The sequence below is a fragment of the Phyllobates terribilis genome, unplaced genomic scaffold (genome assembly GCF_046119375.1).
Source record: "Phyllobates terribilis strain yellow unplaced genomic scaffold, ASM4611937v1 Scaffold_11__3_contigs__length_659146591, whole genome shotgun sequence".
Lineage (NCBI taxonomy): Eukaryota > Metazoa > Chordata > Amphibia > Anura > Dendrobatidae > Phyllobates > Phyllobates terribilis.
Window position 1 is genome coordinate 524,739,492 of NW_027362771.1, and position 17,297 is coordinate 524,756,788.

Genomic DNA, 17,297 nt, shown 5'->3' on the forward strand with positions numbered 1-17,297 from the left:
CGAGTTGCTCTATAGGGTAGACAAAATCAGGGACGAGGTCGTGGAACAGTTAGTGGTACCTCAGTCGTACCGTCGGGCGGTTCTGGAGATGGCACACACACACACACACACACACACACACACACACACACACCTGCTGGGTGGACACTTAGGGGTTAAAAAGACATAAGAACGTATGTTGCAGCAGTTCTTTTGGCCGGGGATTTACGCGGAGATTCAAAAGTACTGCGAATCCTGCCTCGAATGTCAATTGACCACACCCACCGCCAGTTTCCGTAGCCAATTGGTACCTCTGCCAATGATAGAGGTACCTTTTGAATGAATTGCAATGGACTTGGTAGGGCCCATTGTAAAATCCGCTCGTGGTCACCAACACATACTTGTGGTCGTCGACTATGCCACCCGATACCCGGAGGCTGTACCGCTACGCCACACCTCGGTGAAACTGATTGCACGTGAGCCGTTTGCCATGTTCTGTCGCCTTGGGCTACCTAAGGACATCCTGATGGATCAAGGGACCCTTTTTATGTCCAAGGTGACAATGGAACTGTGCAAACTGCTAAAAATAAAACAATTGCACACCTCGGTGTACCACCCTCAAACCGATGGGCTAGTAGAACAGTTCAATAAAACCCTCAAGTTATAAAAAGGTGGTTTCTAAGGACGGAAGGGATTGGGACATGTTGCTACCCTATTTGATGTTCGCCGTTCGTGAGGTACCCCAGGTTTCCACAGGGTTCTCTCCCTTTGAGTTACTGTACGGCAGACACCCTAGGGGTCTGTTGGACGTAGCCAAAGAGTCGTGGGAACAAGAGCAGACTCCACATAGGAGTATAATTGAACACGTGGCTAGTATGCAAGACCGGATCGCAGCGGTCATGCCCATCGTGAAAGAACATCTGTTAGATGCCCAGGCAGCACAGAGGCGTACATATAACAAAGGAGCCACGGTCAGGTCTTTTAACAAGGGTGATTGGGTGTTAGTACTGGTACCTACAGCCGAGAGTAAGCTCATGGCCAAGTGGCAAGGGCCATATGAAGTTCGAGAAAAGGTGGGGGAGGTAAATTACCGGGTGTATCAGCCCGGAAGGAAGAAACCTGAGCAGCTTTATCATGTAAACCTGCTAAAACCTTGGAGAGATCGAGAGTGTTTAGTTACAGACGTCACTCCGGGCATATCACCAGAGAGTTCTCTACCTTCAGCCAGGGATGCGTCCGAGGAAGAGGTCAGGATAAGTGATGCTCTCACTAAACAGCAGCAACGGGAGGCTCGCTCGCTGGTGCAGCAGAATACCAACGTGTTCTCAGAGCTACCGGGTAAGACTACGGTTCTCCAACATGACATTGTCACCAAACCTGGGGTAAAGGTACGAATGAGACCGTACTGGGTACCCGAAGCCCAGAGGCAAGCCATCACGGCTGAGGTAAAGCAAATGCTCCAGTTAGGCGTCATCGAGGAATCACGGAGTGAGTGGGCTAGCAACATCCTACTGATTCCAAAACCAGACGGATCATTACGCTTCTGTAACGATTTTCGGAAATTGAATGAAGTGTCGAAATTTGACCTTTATCCAATGCCCAGGATGGATGAGCTGATTGAGAGACTGGGGCAGGCCCAGTACTTTACCACACTCTCACCAAGGGTTACTGGCAGGTACCTCTCACGGAATCGGCGAAGGAAAAGACCGCCTTCATAACTCCGGAGGGTCTATATCACTATGTGGTCTTACCTTTTGGGTTACATGGGGCCCCGGCTACATTCCAGAGGCTGATGGACTCAAGCCTCATCAGGAGTACACGTCCACGTATCTAGATGATATTATCATCTTTAGCACCGACTGGCATACGCATCTATTCCAGGTATAAGCGGTGCTGGATGCTCTCAGAGCCGCGGGGTTAACGACAAACCCAAAAAAATGTGCGATACGGCTAGAGGAAGCGCGATATTTGGGGTGTGTGATTGACCGAGGAATTATCAAGCCCCAAATCAATAAAGTTGAGGCCATAAAAAACTGGCCTAAACCGTACACAGTACAAAGCAGGTGAGGGCGTTCCTCGGCATCCTTGGGTATTACCGCCTGTTTATACATAATTTTGCTGGGAGAACGGTGGCTCTGACCGATCTCTTGAAAGGGAAAAATAAAAAATAAAAATCGGTAATGGTTTGGTGGAAAAAAAAAAAAAGCATTTCAGTCCATGAAATTGGCCCTGTGTGGACAGCCGGTCCTCATCAGCCCCAACTTCAAGGAAACCTTAATTGTACAGACAGATGCCTCGGAGGTAGGCCTAGGGGCGGTATTTCAGTTTTTCTTTTTTAATAAATTTGCAAAAATTTCTACATTTCTGTTTTTTTTTCAGTCAAGATGGGGTGCAGAGTGAGAGAATGAGAAAAAAATGAACTTTTTAGAATGTACCAAATGGCTGCAATGAAACAAAGAGTGAAAAATTTAAAAGGGGTCTGAATACTTTCCGTACCCACTGTGTATTCTGTGCTGCTCATCCTGACCTACAGCTTAGAGAACCCACCTCACCAGGTGACCCCTAATAGATCAAAAGAAAATGCAGAACTAGAAGCAGAACGGTGTATCCGCTCAATAGAAAGTCTATAGGTCCATATGCCAATAACCTCGCACTCCGAGGATAAGCTGTGCACTTTTACCTTTTTCTTTTGACAAATCGGAGGGGATTATACTTATATTTCAAAACCAAATAATTACAAAGAAATACCGTATATTCCGGCGTATAAGACGACCTGGTGTATAAGACGACCCCCCTACTTTCCTGTTAAAATATAGAGTTTAGGATATATTCACCGTATAAGACTACCCCTTTTCCAACGCATACCAAACACCGGTAAAAATTAAAAAAAAACAGATTTGAATTTAACATGGTCCTTTTTTAATTTAAATTCTTATGACATGCAGGTATATAGCAGGAAAACTGTCACTCATAAACATATTAAAATAGGGGGGACCCCACGTCATTTTTTGGGGGGGTCCCCCATTCTAATAGCTAGTAAAGGCTAGGTATTCAGCTGGGGGCTGATATTAGTAGCCTGGGAAGCTCCGTGGGTATTACCCCCTTCCCAGACATCAAACATCTGCCCCAGCCGTCTGCTTAACCTCCGCTAGAGACTATAATGATGGTGGATCCCACGCCAATTTTCTTTTTAAAAAATCCTTTATTTTAACACTAAATGACAATTGAGGGGTTAATAAAGATGCAGTCCCTAAATTATTCATTTTGTAATTAATTTTTCCCAAAAATGTTGACGTGGGCTTCGCCATATTTTTGTGTCCAGCCAGGTACAGCAGGCACGAACGGGCTGCCCCCAACCACCAGCTGCCTATTTGTACCTGGCCGGACACAACAATATAGGGAAGCCCTTTTTTTTTTAATTATTTCATGAAATAATTAAAAAAAAAAAAGACGTGGGGCTTCGCCCTATTTTTGTGTCCAGCCAGGTACAACTAGGCAGCTGGGGGCTGGAATCTGCAGCGCAGGGAGGCCCAAGCTTTCTGGCCCCCCCCCGCTGCAAATTGCAGTCCGCAGCCACCCCGGAAAATGGCGCGTTCATAGAAGCGCCATCTTCTGGCGCTGTACCCAACTCATCCAGGGCCCTGGTGCGGTGGCTCACTGGGTAATAAAGGGGTTAAGGCCAGCTTGGCATTATCAGCTGGCCCTAAGCCCGAAATTCATGGGGTCATGCCAATATTAGACATGACCACCATGAATTTCTAGTAAAGTAATTAAAAAAAACACAAACACCCAGAATAAAGTCCTTTAATTGAAATAAAGACACAATCCTTTATTGTTCTAAATTAAACCATACTTACCATCACGCCCATTCCAGCTGAAGCCAACGATCTCCTGCAATAAAAGTAAAATAATAAAGCAACATCATCCTTACCTCTCCATGGTTCCCAGGACCGGTCCAGCTCTGCTACATTCACATGACAGGCTGCACCGCAGCAGAACGCTGCCGTTCAGCTTGCCATGCGGCAGACACTGAGAAGCGCAGGCATGCTTGTGCTCCTCAGTGTCTGACTGTGACGGCATCCAGATGAGCCGAGATCATGTCCAATGAACTCGGCTCACCTCATGCACGTCACTGACAGCGTGGGAAAATTCTCCTGCTCCCCGCATGCGCAGTAGAAGTTTCCCACACTGTCAGTGACGGACGTCCAGGAGGTGAGCTGAGTTCATTGTCGGCTCATCTGGATGCCGTCACAGCGAGACACTGAGGAGCGCAAGCAAGCCTGCGCTTCTCAGTGTCTGCGGGATGACAGGCTGGATGGCAGCGTTCTGCTGCGGTCCAGCCTGTCATCTCGATGCAGCAGAGCTGGAGCTGTCCTGGGAACCATGGAAAGGTAAGGATGAGGTTGCTTTATTATTTTACTTTTATTGCAGGAGATCGTTGGCTTCAGCTGGAATGGGCGTGATGGTAAGTATGGTTTAATTTAGAACAATAAAGAATTGTGTGTTTATTTCAATTAAAGGACTTTATTCTGGGTGTTTGTGTTTTTTTTTTTAACTTTGACTATGGGGTTAGTAATGGGGGTGTCTTATAGACGCCTCTCCATTACTAACCTGGGCTTGATGTCAGCTGGCATTATAAGCTGACATCAACCCCAGCCCTATTACCCCACTGCCACCGCACCAGGGCAGCGTGGAAGAGCGAGGCTAAGTGCCAGAATTGGCGCATCCTATGGATGCGCCATTTCTGGGGCGGCTGACGGCTGGTGTTTCTAGCCTGGGAGGGGGCCAATATTCATGGCTCCCTTCCTGGGCTATTAATATCAGCCCCCAGCTGTCTGCCTAGCCTTTGCTAGCTATTAAATTAGGGGGGACCCCACGTCATTTTTTTTGGGGGGTCCCCCATTTTAATAGCTAGTAAAGGCTATGTATTCAGCTGGGGGCTGATATTAGTAGCCTGGGAAGCTCCGTGGGTATTACCCCCTTCCCAGGCTTCAAACATCTGCCCCAGCCGTCTGCTTAACCTCCGCTAGAGACTAAAATTAAGGGGAACCCCACGCCAATTTTTTTTTAAATAAATCCGTTATTTTAACACTAGATGACAAGTACAGTAACCAACACTATCACTGTACTTCATATATATGTGACTGACATGTTTCTATCTATCTAATCTATGTGTGATGCTCTATCTTTCTGTTATAAATTGTCGGGTACCGCTGCTGAATTGCCGGCCGGCTTTTTTAAAGAGATGGTGCATGAAAACACTATTATTTGTTTTAATAAATCCTTTACACTAAATGACAAGTACAGTAAGCAATACTGTCACTGTACTTCATATATATGTGACTGACATGTTTCTATCTATCTAATCTATGTGTGAAGCTCTATTCTTTCTATTCTAAATTGTCGGGTGCCGGCTTATGCCGCTGCTGAATTGCCGGCTTTTCATATATTGTCACAGAAGCGATGCGAACTTCCCAGCTCCGGACACAGCGCAGCGCTTCTGTGACAAGTGAAAGCTGTCGGCACAGAAGCCCTGCGCTGTGTCCGGAGCTGGGAATACGCAGCGATGTGTCAGTTTCAGCACAGAAGCGCTGACTGTCTGGACCTACCGCCGCCGTATTTTAACTCCCTCCACCTTATATTAACTCCGACATGGCAGGGATACGGCCACGGCAGCTTATTAACACCCCCAGAGTATCCCCGCATGTCAATTTCTGAAAGTTCAAAAGCATTACCGGCGTATAAGACGACCCCAGACTAGACAGAAGATTTTTCAGTCTTCAAAAGTCGTCTTATACGCCGGAATATACGGTATATATTTTTAACCTTACTGTTGAAACATTATTATTAAAAGCAGTAGACCAACATCAGGATGAACTTGACAGTCCATGAATTAATCCCATAGGACCATGGAAACATTTCTTCTCAGGGATCGATGATGCCTGGCAGCTACATTTGAACTAATATTTGGCAAAATGGGAGCAAAACATAGAAATAAAGACTATAAAGTCACTGACGATGCCAGCTTAACTCAGCTTTATTCTACTGTACACTACACATAGCAGAGGCAGCTTTTATGGGCAGGGATCAATAGTAATGAGAACACAACCTACAGGAACTATTGACATTTGACAATAATGGCAGGATCCCGGGCCCCATGACTGCCACTGGCTGACTGCTGTATGTTTCCTGTGAGGTGCGAGGGCATTATATAAAGGTACCTGGTCAATGAAGAATACTTTTTTGGCTTCCATTTAATGTAATTCTATGTTGATTGATTTTACATTGAATATACAAATAATAAACTATTTTTAAACCCAGATAAAGAAAAAAAAATATATAAACTAAAAGAACAAAAATCTGATTTAATTACATAAACCTTACATAAGACATTGGAGAAACACCAATGATTAAACTAAAGTAATACCAACACAATATTTTTTTAACCCCAAATCACTTTTCTAGGATTAATGAAAATGTCTCTAAATGCAGAATATGCCTTAATACAATAAACTAACCATTACTGACCTGATGATAGATACCCTGTAATTCCAATACCACTGCTCCCCACAGGCTCTGGTTAACTTTGCTGATGTGCTCATGTGCTGTATACACGTGACTGCTGCAGTCAATCACCGGCCCCAGCAGCGATGATGAGGCCAGTGATTGGCAGCAGACGTGGATAGCACAAGACTGGTTGGCTTCAGAAATCACGTGAGTAGATGGGGCATGTGACTCCTGGAAAGGAGAAAACAGGAACCGGCGGGGAGCCTTAAGGGTATTAATTAGGTAGGTAATGTTTATTGTTATTTTAAGGCATTTAGCGTTTTCTTGACCTTGAAAACTCCTTGAAACTCACCACATATGGGCTAATATTTCTGTCCCAATCAATGACGGGGCGATTGTAGGTGGGAGGCCAATAACTTATCAAACATAGTAGACTTATAAACACTGTATTAGCGCAACGTACATGACTATTCCTTTTCCTTCAAATTAACGTAAAGGATGGAAACTCTGCTGGTTTGTTGATTTGCAAAAGTTCCGGGTGTAAAGCCAATATTCCACTGATAGAAATGAGCCATACATGAGAACAATGATGAACCGTATTTTTCAGACTATAAGACGCACCTAGGTTTTAGAGGAGGAAAATAGAAAAAAAAAATTATTTAAGCAAAAATGTGGTCATGATGCACTGTTATGGAGGATGGGGTCTGCTGATGACACTGGTATTGGGGTAATGTCCCCCAAAACTGTTAATATCCTCCATCCTGGTATGTAGGGCCCCTCCTTCCTGGTATACGTGGCCCTCATCTCCCATCCCCCATCCTGGCATGCATGGCACCCCTTGATCTCCCATCCTGGCATGCATGGCACCCCTTGATCCCCCATCCTGGCATACATGGCACCCCTTGATCCCCCATCCTGGCATGCATGGCACCCCTTGATCCCCCATCCTGGCATGCATGGCACCCCTTGATTCTGGTATGCATGGCACCTCTTGATCCCCCATCCTGATATGCATGGCACCTCTTGATCCCCCATCCTGATATGCATTGCGCCCCTTGATCCCCCATCCTGGTATGCATTGCGCCCCTTGATCCCCCATCCTGGTATGTATGGCACCCCTTGATCCCCCATCCTGGTATGTATGGCACCCCTTGATCCCCCCATCCTGGTATGTATGGCACCCCTTGATCCCCCCATCCTGGTATGTATGGCACTCCTTGATTCCCCCATCCAGGTATGTATGGCACCCCTTGATTCCCCCATCCTGGTATGCATGGCACCCCTTGATCCCACATCCTGGTATGCATGCCACCCCTTCAATCCCCCATCCTGGTATGCATGACACGCCTTGATTCCTCCATCCTAATATGCATGGCACCCCTTGATCTCCCATCCTGGCATGTACGGCACCCCTTGATCCCCCATCCTGGAATGCATGGCACCCCTTGATCCCCCATCCTGGCATGCATGGCACCCCTTGATCCCCCATCCTGGCATGCATGGCACTCCTTGATTCCCCCATCCTGTTATGTATGGCACCCCTTGATTTCCCCATCCTGGTATGCATGGCACCCCTTGATCCCACATCCTGGTATGCATGCCACCCCTTCAATTCCCCATCCTGGTATGTATGGCACCCCTTGATTCTGGTATGCATGGCATCCCTCCATCCTGGTATGCTTGGCACCCCCGTTATCCCCATCACGCTGCCCACAAAAAAATAAACAATCATACTCACCTCCTGTCTCCTCCAGCGCTGCGTCCCGCTCTGCTGCCGACACTCTCACTGTGTGAGGCGCGCATGGCAGGGCGCGCATGGTATCCCTACCATGTGCCCTCACACAGTGAAGTGCTGTTCCGGAATAGTCACTGCTCCCCAAGCCGGGACTGTGTGCGTGGGGAGCAGTGACTATTCACTCTCTTCAACAGCGCGCACACTTTAGCTGCAGCGAGGCTCCTGCTGCGCTCGGCGGTCTGTGTGCCCGCTATTAAAGACCACAAATATTCACTACAACCCATAGGAGTGTGTTGTAGCGAATATTCATGAGTTTTAATAGCGGGCACATAGACCGCCGGCCGCAACAGGAGCCGTGCTGCGGCTAAAGTGTGCGCACTATTAAGGAAAATGAATATTCCCCGATCCCAACGCCCATGGGAGTGGGGAGCAGGGAATATTCATTTTCTTTAGCAGCGGGCACAGCATAGGCTGCAGCAGGCGGCTACTGACTCCTGTGCCCCGCTCCTTCGCCGCTATCGCTCCCCCCCAGCCCTCCCACCACCCACAGCCGCAGAACATGTGTTTGGACTATAGACGCACCCCCCACTCTCCTCCAAAATTTTGGAGGAAAAAAGTGTGCCTTATAGTCCGAAAAATACGGTACATATACATATTGCACTGGGGTACTGATTGTCTGCAAGGGGGTCAGGAGCGGAGCTCTCAACACACTGTAGATGCCAGCTGTATTGTACTGCCGGCATCTGCATCTATTAAAAGTGGTCGGAGCTCATCTAATATCACTGCTGCTAACCTTTTAAATTCAACTGTCAAACTCTAATCGCGGTGCTTAAATTACATCATAGGAAGTATTGCAAATTAGTATCAATAAAACAATCAACGCAGGACGTAAAAAAACAAGTCCTCACACAGCTCCACCGACAAATATAAAAACATTACAGGCCTTGGAAAATAATGACGTAAAGCAAAACTTAATTTAATTTGTTTTTAAAAAAAATATGATTTTTTTTTTTTCATTTATGCAAATTTGCTATCGCCATAATTAGTACTGACCAGGGGGTCCTGTTGCCAGATCATTTTTTTTTACCAAACAATGAATACTGTAAAAGCAACCACCACCCCCCAAAAATAACAACAACAATGGTGGAATTGTAATTTTTCTTTCACCAGTTCATCCCACTTGAAAAAATTATTCCTGTTTTTCTGTACATTGTATGATAAAATTAATGGTCTCATTCAAAACTACAACTTGTCCTGTAAAAAACAAGCCCCCGTAAGGCTAGGTGGATTGAAAAATAATAAAAAAAAGAAACTAATCGCTTTGGGAAGAAGGGAAGGAAAAAATGAAAGTGCAAGAATGAAAAATTCCCTGGATATTAAGTGGTTAAGCGCTGCAATATTTATCAGGAATGTATGAGATGTGTGATGATCCCTTTGCAATGTATCAGGCAGGAAATGTGGGTTGAAGAACTGCAAGGATAAAGTATGCGCAATTACAACTTAGTCATTCTTTTCCAGCTTTCTTTTTTAGGTTGTACACCACTGTCGATTATTTGTGCATACTGTTTCAGTGCACCAAGCAATAGAGGAAAAGTTAAGAAGCCAACTTTTTTTTTTGTTAAAAAGTCAAGCACAGTCGTAACGCAACACAGATGTAGCGTTCACTGTCAGCACAGAATGACTGTTCAAACCAAGAACAGGCGCTCGGTGCATCATGGTGCACCAAACATTTACTTACACCTTCTCCCCTGCTTGTTTTCCATCTATCTCCCCACCTTCTCTGGCAGTAAGAAACCGAAGCTGTTAATCAAAAAAGATGGGAGGGGTGCAGACTGAGGGAAAATAAGCAGGTTGGAAGGTTTAGTTAAATGTTTGGCCACGCTGTGAAGCACCGAGCGCCTGTGCTTGGTTTGAACAGTCATTCTTTGCTGACAGAGTCCCTTTAAACTAACACTCAGCATACCATAAATTTTCAATTGGAGCACCAAGCATTCATGTACAATCGGCATTGCATGGAGGGCGCCATGCAACACTTGTATAGGTGCACAACAGCTGTGGCGCTTGCACGTCAGTCCTGTTTAGATATGCCACATCTGAATTCTGACCAGAGAAGCAGTGTGAGAAGCGTCACATTTTTGCTGGTAGCTCTCAAGACGAGCTGTGCGCAGTATTCTCCATTAATAGTGTATATACACTACATTACAGAGGGAGCACAGACCTTACTGAGTACAGGAGGTCTCCTTTAAGCCATATCTGACCTGCATGGATCACAGTTCTCAGTTTCCTTAACGAGCCATAACTAATGAGTATTAAAACAAAACTCTGACCAACATCCATCATGTGGGAGTAGAGAGACAACTGCACATACAACATGTAAGTAACTGAAGAGTGGACAATAAAGTAGCAACTCTTAAAACTGAATCAAGAGACCAAATTGAACAAATTTACAAAGAAAACACCAAATTCCCAACATGGTCTTAGATTAGATCTGCATGAAAGGCCGCAGAGCATTGCATCTGTACCTGATTACTGGTGAACAGTCTGTCCGGTCCCAGACAACACGAGGCACTCTAAGATTTTGGGAAAATAGGACGAAAGGTATAAGAAATAAATCCAGCCATGATGGATGCGTGGAGAGAAAGACCAGCGGTGTTTTTGAGCACTAGAAAAAAAAGGAAAGAAATTTATAGTAATCTGAAAAGGCCAAGTTCTGGCGTGGCGGATTGTGTGCACTGCAAAATGTAGTACTAGGTTTGGTCATTAGACCCGCAAGGTCATCCGCTGTGGTAAGAGTGCCAGCAGTCCCGCAATGATCATCTATCCGGTGCAGTGTTCCCCAACTCCAGGCCTCAAGGGCCACCAACAGGTCATGTTCAGGATATCCTTAGTGTTGGAATTATTACCAAGGCACCAGAAATCGCTGCAGGTTCCATTCCCTGTGTAATACTAAGGAAATCCTGAAAATGTGACCTGTTATGTGATAACTTGTATAGCCTGGAATAACCACGTAGAGGTGGTAATGGAGTGGAGGCTTAGCGTTCCACACATGTCCATGTCTAAAAAGATTTATAAATGATCCAAGAAGAGTCTGGAAGTCGAGTCCAATAGTAGCAGGTCCATGAGCCTTGAACAGATAAGGCAGATGACAGTACACCTTTCCTTACAGCCCATACAGGCAGATTCATCAGCTTCATCTGCACAATGTGAATGTGCCCAATGCTGATAGACTAGGCTTATCTTGTTTTACTACCAGTCAGAGAAATGGACGGTTCTTACATAGGCAGGTGTGAAACGCTAAACCTCAGCTGGTGATTTATTGGCCTGAAACCTACTGGTAGGTTCCCTCTTAAAGGGAACCTGTCACCATGAAAATCCAGTCCATTCTGCAGGCCCCATGTTATAGAGCAGCTGGAGTGGAGCAGATTGATATATAGTTTTCTAGGAAATGATTCAGTATAACCTGTGTTTTAATTTTTAGTCCAGCGGGCGGTCCTATTAGTGACTGACAGCTGTCCCTGTATACACACTTATACAAAGCAAGCTGTCAGTCACTGATGGGACCGCCTACTGGACTTAAAATTCCATGAGGAGCGGAGGTTTCAATTATTAAATCACGGGTTATACTGAATCATTTCCAAAAAAAATTGATCTATTCAGCTCCCCCTTCTCTATAATATGGTGCCTGAAAATCAGACTGCATTTTCATGGTGACAGGTTACCTTAAAGGGAATGTGTTATGAGAAAATGACATATTGTCTAATATCAGGTTTGTGTGCTAAATGTATTTTTCTTTTACATTTTGGCAATGTCTTAAAAATAAAATGTTACTATTTTTTTTTTACATTCCAACTTCCTGTTTCAGGAAATGCACATGTACATAAGCAGCAATAGACTCCGACCCTATATTTTCTATAGAAGCATTTATTGACGGCATAAAGGTCATTGTGAAGGAAGGGGGATCAGGGATAGTGGTGACAACGCCTATTATGATTGGATTCTGTGTTATCAGCTGTATACAGAGGTGGTACCTGTCATTGTAATCCTGCCTGCGGTGATAAGGAAACTGCTGTAAACTCTTCCTGAAAAACAGCCTGAGTGGCCAGTGTGAAAATTTCAAGATTACTAATTTTATTTTTATAAAAATCGTGATATGAAAAAAAAAAAGAAAAACTATGTGTAACACAAAAAACTGGTTTAATCAGTAGAGCATTCTCTGGCACAATCCCTTTATGCATAGTTTGTCTCTCTAAGCAGGTTATTCAATGTGCTGTCAGTAAAGGGGTTAAAACTACTGCCTGAGAGAAACCTTCCTGGAGGAGAAGACGCCAGGGAGCGCCAGCCTAGAGACTGACCGCCAGCCGGGAGCGCCAGCCAAGAGACTGACCGCCAGCCGGGAGCGCCAGCCAAGAGACTGACCGCCAGCCGGGAGCGCCAGCCAAGAGACTGACCGCCAGCCGGGAGCGCCAGCCAAGAGACTGACCGCCAGGGAGCGCCAGCCAGGAAACTGACCGCCAGGGAGCGCCAGCCAGGAGACTGACCGCCAGGGAGCGCCAGTCAGGACACCGACCGTGTTGGTTTACAAGGCTCAATAGAGCTAATATGAAGAGATCACTGGGAACACTTCAGATTTGACTTTTGATAAACATGAAAGAGATATAGATGGGGAAAAATTTGTGGAAACATGAAATGTACCATGGAATGACCAGTGTGTCTCATGGGATATGAAGGCTGAAAAGTTTGTGGTTGTGTCTAAACACAATCAGGTCCACATTCAGGTGGTCCTTATCTGGAGCAGATATCTCTAAATACTTCAGAATGAGGCATTGGCTGACAAATCGATGATCCAGTTGCCCATACCTGAGATCTGGACTGCCAAGAGAGCAGGTATGTGTGATATTGGTCCTGCCAGACATGGCTGTAAAGCTGTGGATTGCCTTGATGGTTTACTCAGGCAACTAAACCCTAACAGAATGACCTTCCAGAAGTTAGGTCAGTGTCAGAGATACAGAAAAACAACCCGTAGACAATGATCGTAAAAGAGTATTCCTAAGAGTCAATCTGTTGGGACGGATATGAAAACTGTTGGTGCCTAGTAGTTGCGCTCCTGACTGGGAGAACATCGAGGCCTGGTGGCCCTGCTGGTCCTTACTGAACGAGGTCAAGTCACCTGCTCCTCCACCAGCAGCCATTGTATGGACAGGAAAGCTGTACTAACAAGGCAGGAAGAGAACATGTCACACCGATATAATACAGTCATGGCCAAAAGTATTGAGAATGAGACAAATAGTAATTTTTCCAAAGTTTACTGCTTCATTTTTTGTAATGGCAATTTGCATATACTCCTGAATGTCAAAGAGTGATCAGCTTAACAGCAATTACTGTACTTGCAAAGTCAATATTTGCCCAGAAAATGAACTTTAACCCCCAAAACACATTTCAACATCATTGCAGTCCTGCCTTAAAAGGAGCAGCTAACATCGTTTTAGTGATTGATCCATTAACACAGGTGTGGGTGTTGATGAGGACAGGGCTGGCGATCAGTCATGATTAAGTAAGAATGACATCACTGGACATTTTGAAAGGAGGCTGGTTCTTGGTATCATTGTTTCTCTTCAGTTAACCATGGTTATCTCTAAAGAAACACGTGCAGCCATCATTGCACTGCACAAAAATGGCCTAACAGGGAAGAGTATCGCAGCTACAAAGATTGCACCTCAGTTAACAATCTATGGCATCATCAAGAACTTCAAGGAGAGAGCTTCCATTGTTGTCAAAAAGGCTCCAGGGCGCCCAAGAAAGACCAGCAAGCGCCAGGACCGTATCTTAAAACTGTTTCAGCTGCGGGATCGGACTACCAGCAGTGCCGAGCTTGCTCAGGAATGGCAGCAGGCTGTTGTGAGTGCTTCTGCACACACTGTGAGGGGGAGACTCTTTGAGCAAGGGCTGGTTTCAAGGAGGGCAGGAAAGAAGCCACTTCTCTCCAGGAAAAACATCAGGGACCGACTGATATTCTGCAAAAGGTACAGGGAGTGGACTGCTCAGGACTGGGGCAAAGTCATTTTCTCTGATGAATCTCCTTTTCGATTGTTTGGGACATCTGGAAAACAGCTTATTCGGAGAAGAAGAGGTGAGCGCTACCACCAGTCTTGTCTCATGCCAACTGTAAAGCATCCTGAAACCATTCATGTGTGGGGTTGCTTCTCAGCCAAGGGAATCGGCTCACTCACAGTCTTGCCTAAAAACACAGCCATGAATAAAGAATGGTACCAGAATGTCCTCCAAGAGCAACTTCTCCCAACCATCCAAGAGCAGTTTGGCGCCCAACAATGCCTTTTCCAGCATGATGGAGCACCTTGCCATAAAGCAAAGGTGATAACTAAATGGCTCATGGAACAAAACATAGAGATTTTGGGTCCATTGCCTGGAAACTCCCCAGATCTTAATCCCATTGAGAACTTGTGGTCAATCATCAAGAGACGGGTGGACAAACAAAAACCAACAAATTCTGGCAAAATGCAAGCATTGATTATGCAAGAATGGACTGCTATCAGTCAGGATTTGGTCCAAAAGTTGATTGAGAGCATGCCAGGGAGAATTACAGAGGTCTTGAAGAAGAAGGGGCAACACTGCAAATATTGACTTGCTGCATTAACTCATTCTAACTGTCAATATAACCTATTGGTACTCATAATATGATTGCAATTATATTTCTGTATGTGATATAAACATCAGACAAACACTAATAAAAACCAGAGGCCAGCAGATCATGTGAAAATATAAGTTTGGTGTCATTCTCAAAACTTTTGGCCATGACTGTAGTAAGTGCCACAAATCATGTCAACACATGTGATAAAATAAAGATAATGTGGCCACATCTGTCTACCCATTCTGCAGCCTGCAAAAGACAGTGTAATACAGCAGCTATAGGAGGCAAACGGTGCAAAATTTTTATTGTAACCCAATTGGAAAAATGATTTGTAGCCCCAATTGCATGTATTCAAGTGAGAAAAAAAATTGTGTCCAAAAGGTGTGCAACCCTTTTTTACTTTTGTACAGGGTCCTTACAAATTTGGACATATGTAAATCCTTCCCTTTGAAAAAAAAAAGCTTCTGGCTGTTGACATTCATCAAGCGTAATCAATCATGGGCATTCTCAGCAAGGTTATTATGTTTATTAGCCCACGGCCCCACTATCAGTATCCGGTCAGTATTTTCTCTCAGGAGTGGGAGCCAAAACCAGGTGAGGAACAATCAGAGAAAAGGTATAATAGAAACAAGTCACCAATTCTGCATTTATCACCCACTCCTGAGAAAAAATACTGACCGAATACTGACCAAATACTGATAGTGCGGCCGTTGCATTTGGCAGATGGTGATCCATCCCGGTCATCTCTATAGGACTTGATACAGAGGTTTGGTGCTCACTCATCGTCCACTTCTTTAACCTTCCTAATGAATTAGTCAGCATCTCCCCAAGTCAGATATTTAGGTGTACAGATTTCCCGTCTTATAATAATTTAAGTGAACTTAGATCCTCTAATTGAGGTCATTGAGGAGAAACGTAAAACGTGGGCCCCTTCCACTTTCTATATCGGGAAGGATAACTATATTTAAGGTGATATATCTAGTCAAATTTCTCTGTTTCACGCTTGCCCGGTCTCCCTCCTGCTTAGGTTCTTCAGAGACTGAGAGTCCACACTTTCTATTAACAGGATCGGTCCCCTAGATTCAAGTTGTCCCCATTGCAGGGTTCACGGTGGATTAGCGGCTCCCAACATGAGGATCTACTTCTTAGCGGCACAACTGGTCTTTGCCAACTGGCTGTTGGATATGAGCAATGCAGCTACTCATATTGGGTGCCCTACTCAGCTCCTACATAAACTGATCAAACTTTCCTTATAGGTATAAGACTCCCGGCCAGCCCAAGCTCCTCATTTATAATTGTTGCTCAAGAATTGAAAAGCCCAACTTTTGTTCTCCCATTGGATAAGCGGGTGCCTGGAGTCCAACTGTGGTTTATTCTACACTCCTCACTGAAAACACATGCAGCCATTTCTGTGTATGGGGAAGTCTAAAGATAGCGGTCACCCAACAGCTCAGGAATATAAGCACCTTTTCCAAGTATACTCATTTCATTAACAAATGATGCTTATTGCTCCTCAGATCCCAAGCAGAGTCACCTCTCGAGGAGTGAAATAGTCAACTGGAAGTTTGTGTGAGGCTATTGTTGGCCAGTCACAGGGAATGTGGTACCCCACTGGGCCTTCTTTCCTTACAACAGGTAGCGCAGATAACAGTGGGGTAAGCTCTCACTATACATCCCCTCATATAGGGTATCAGGGAGCTCTGGTCAACCCTGTATTACCAGCCTAAAAGGAAAAAAAAGGGAAGAAAAAGATGGACCTGCTAAGCTCGTTCACCAAGCTAAAACAGGTTTAACTCTATCTGCAAGCTGGGTGTAGCTGATAGATGATGACCTTGTGTACATAGTGTTAGCTTCTGTGTCCCCCAATGATATGGGCTAGAAAACTCAATAAACCGATGTAAAATCCTTCTTCACAGAGATCAACGATACCTATACACTAACCCTGCAAGGGCACGGCCTCTCCCCGCTGTACCAGTCTGTCATTGTTAGTTTATTCATTGTAATTTATATTTGTATTTTGTAGGTAACCCTCATGTACAGCACCATCAATGGGGAGCACGGTGGCTCAGTGGTTAGCACTGCAGTCCTGGGTTCAAATCCCACCTAGGACAACACTGGCAAGGAGTTTCTGTGTTCTTCCAGTGTTTGCGTGGGTTTCCTCCGGGTTCTCCGGTTTCCTCCCACACTCCAAAGACATCCTGATAGGGAATTTAGATTATGAACCCCAATGGGGACAGTGATGATAATGTCTGTAAAGTGCAGCGAAACATGATGGAACTATATAAGCAAAGCATAATACATAAAATGGTGCTCTAAAAATAAATAATAATAATACCTGGGAAATCCATATGCTCCAACAATTTAAGTTAACATGCAGTTTAGAAAAGCTCAAAAAACCTTTACAGGAGCCTATGAGAGTAAAGCCATCCA

General features: G+C 45.0%; 1 protein-coding gene across 1 annotated transcript in view; it reads right to left on the minus strand.

Annotated features, from left to right (window-relative positions):
• Positions 1–17,297, minus strand: part of GPAT2 (glycerol-3-phosphate acyltransferase 2, mitochondrial) — a 134,327-nt gene that overhangs the window by 101,037 nt on the left and 15,993 nt on the right. Inside the window, exon 8 of the mRNA XM_073653673.1 lies at positions 10,744–10,883. Coding sequence (XP_073509774.1) covers positions 10,744–10,883 — 140 coding nt within the window. The remainder of the gene's footprint in view (positions 1–10,743; positions 10,884–17,297) is intronic.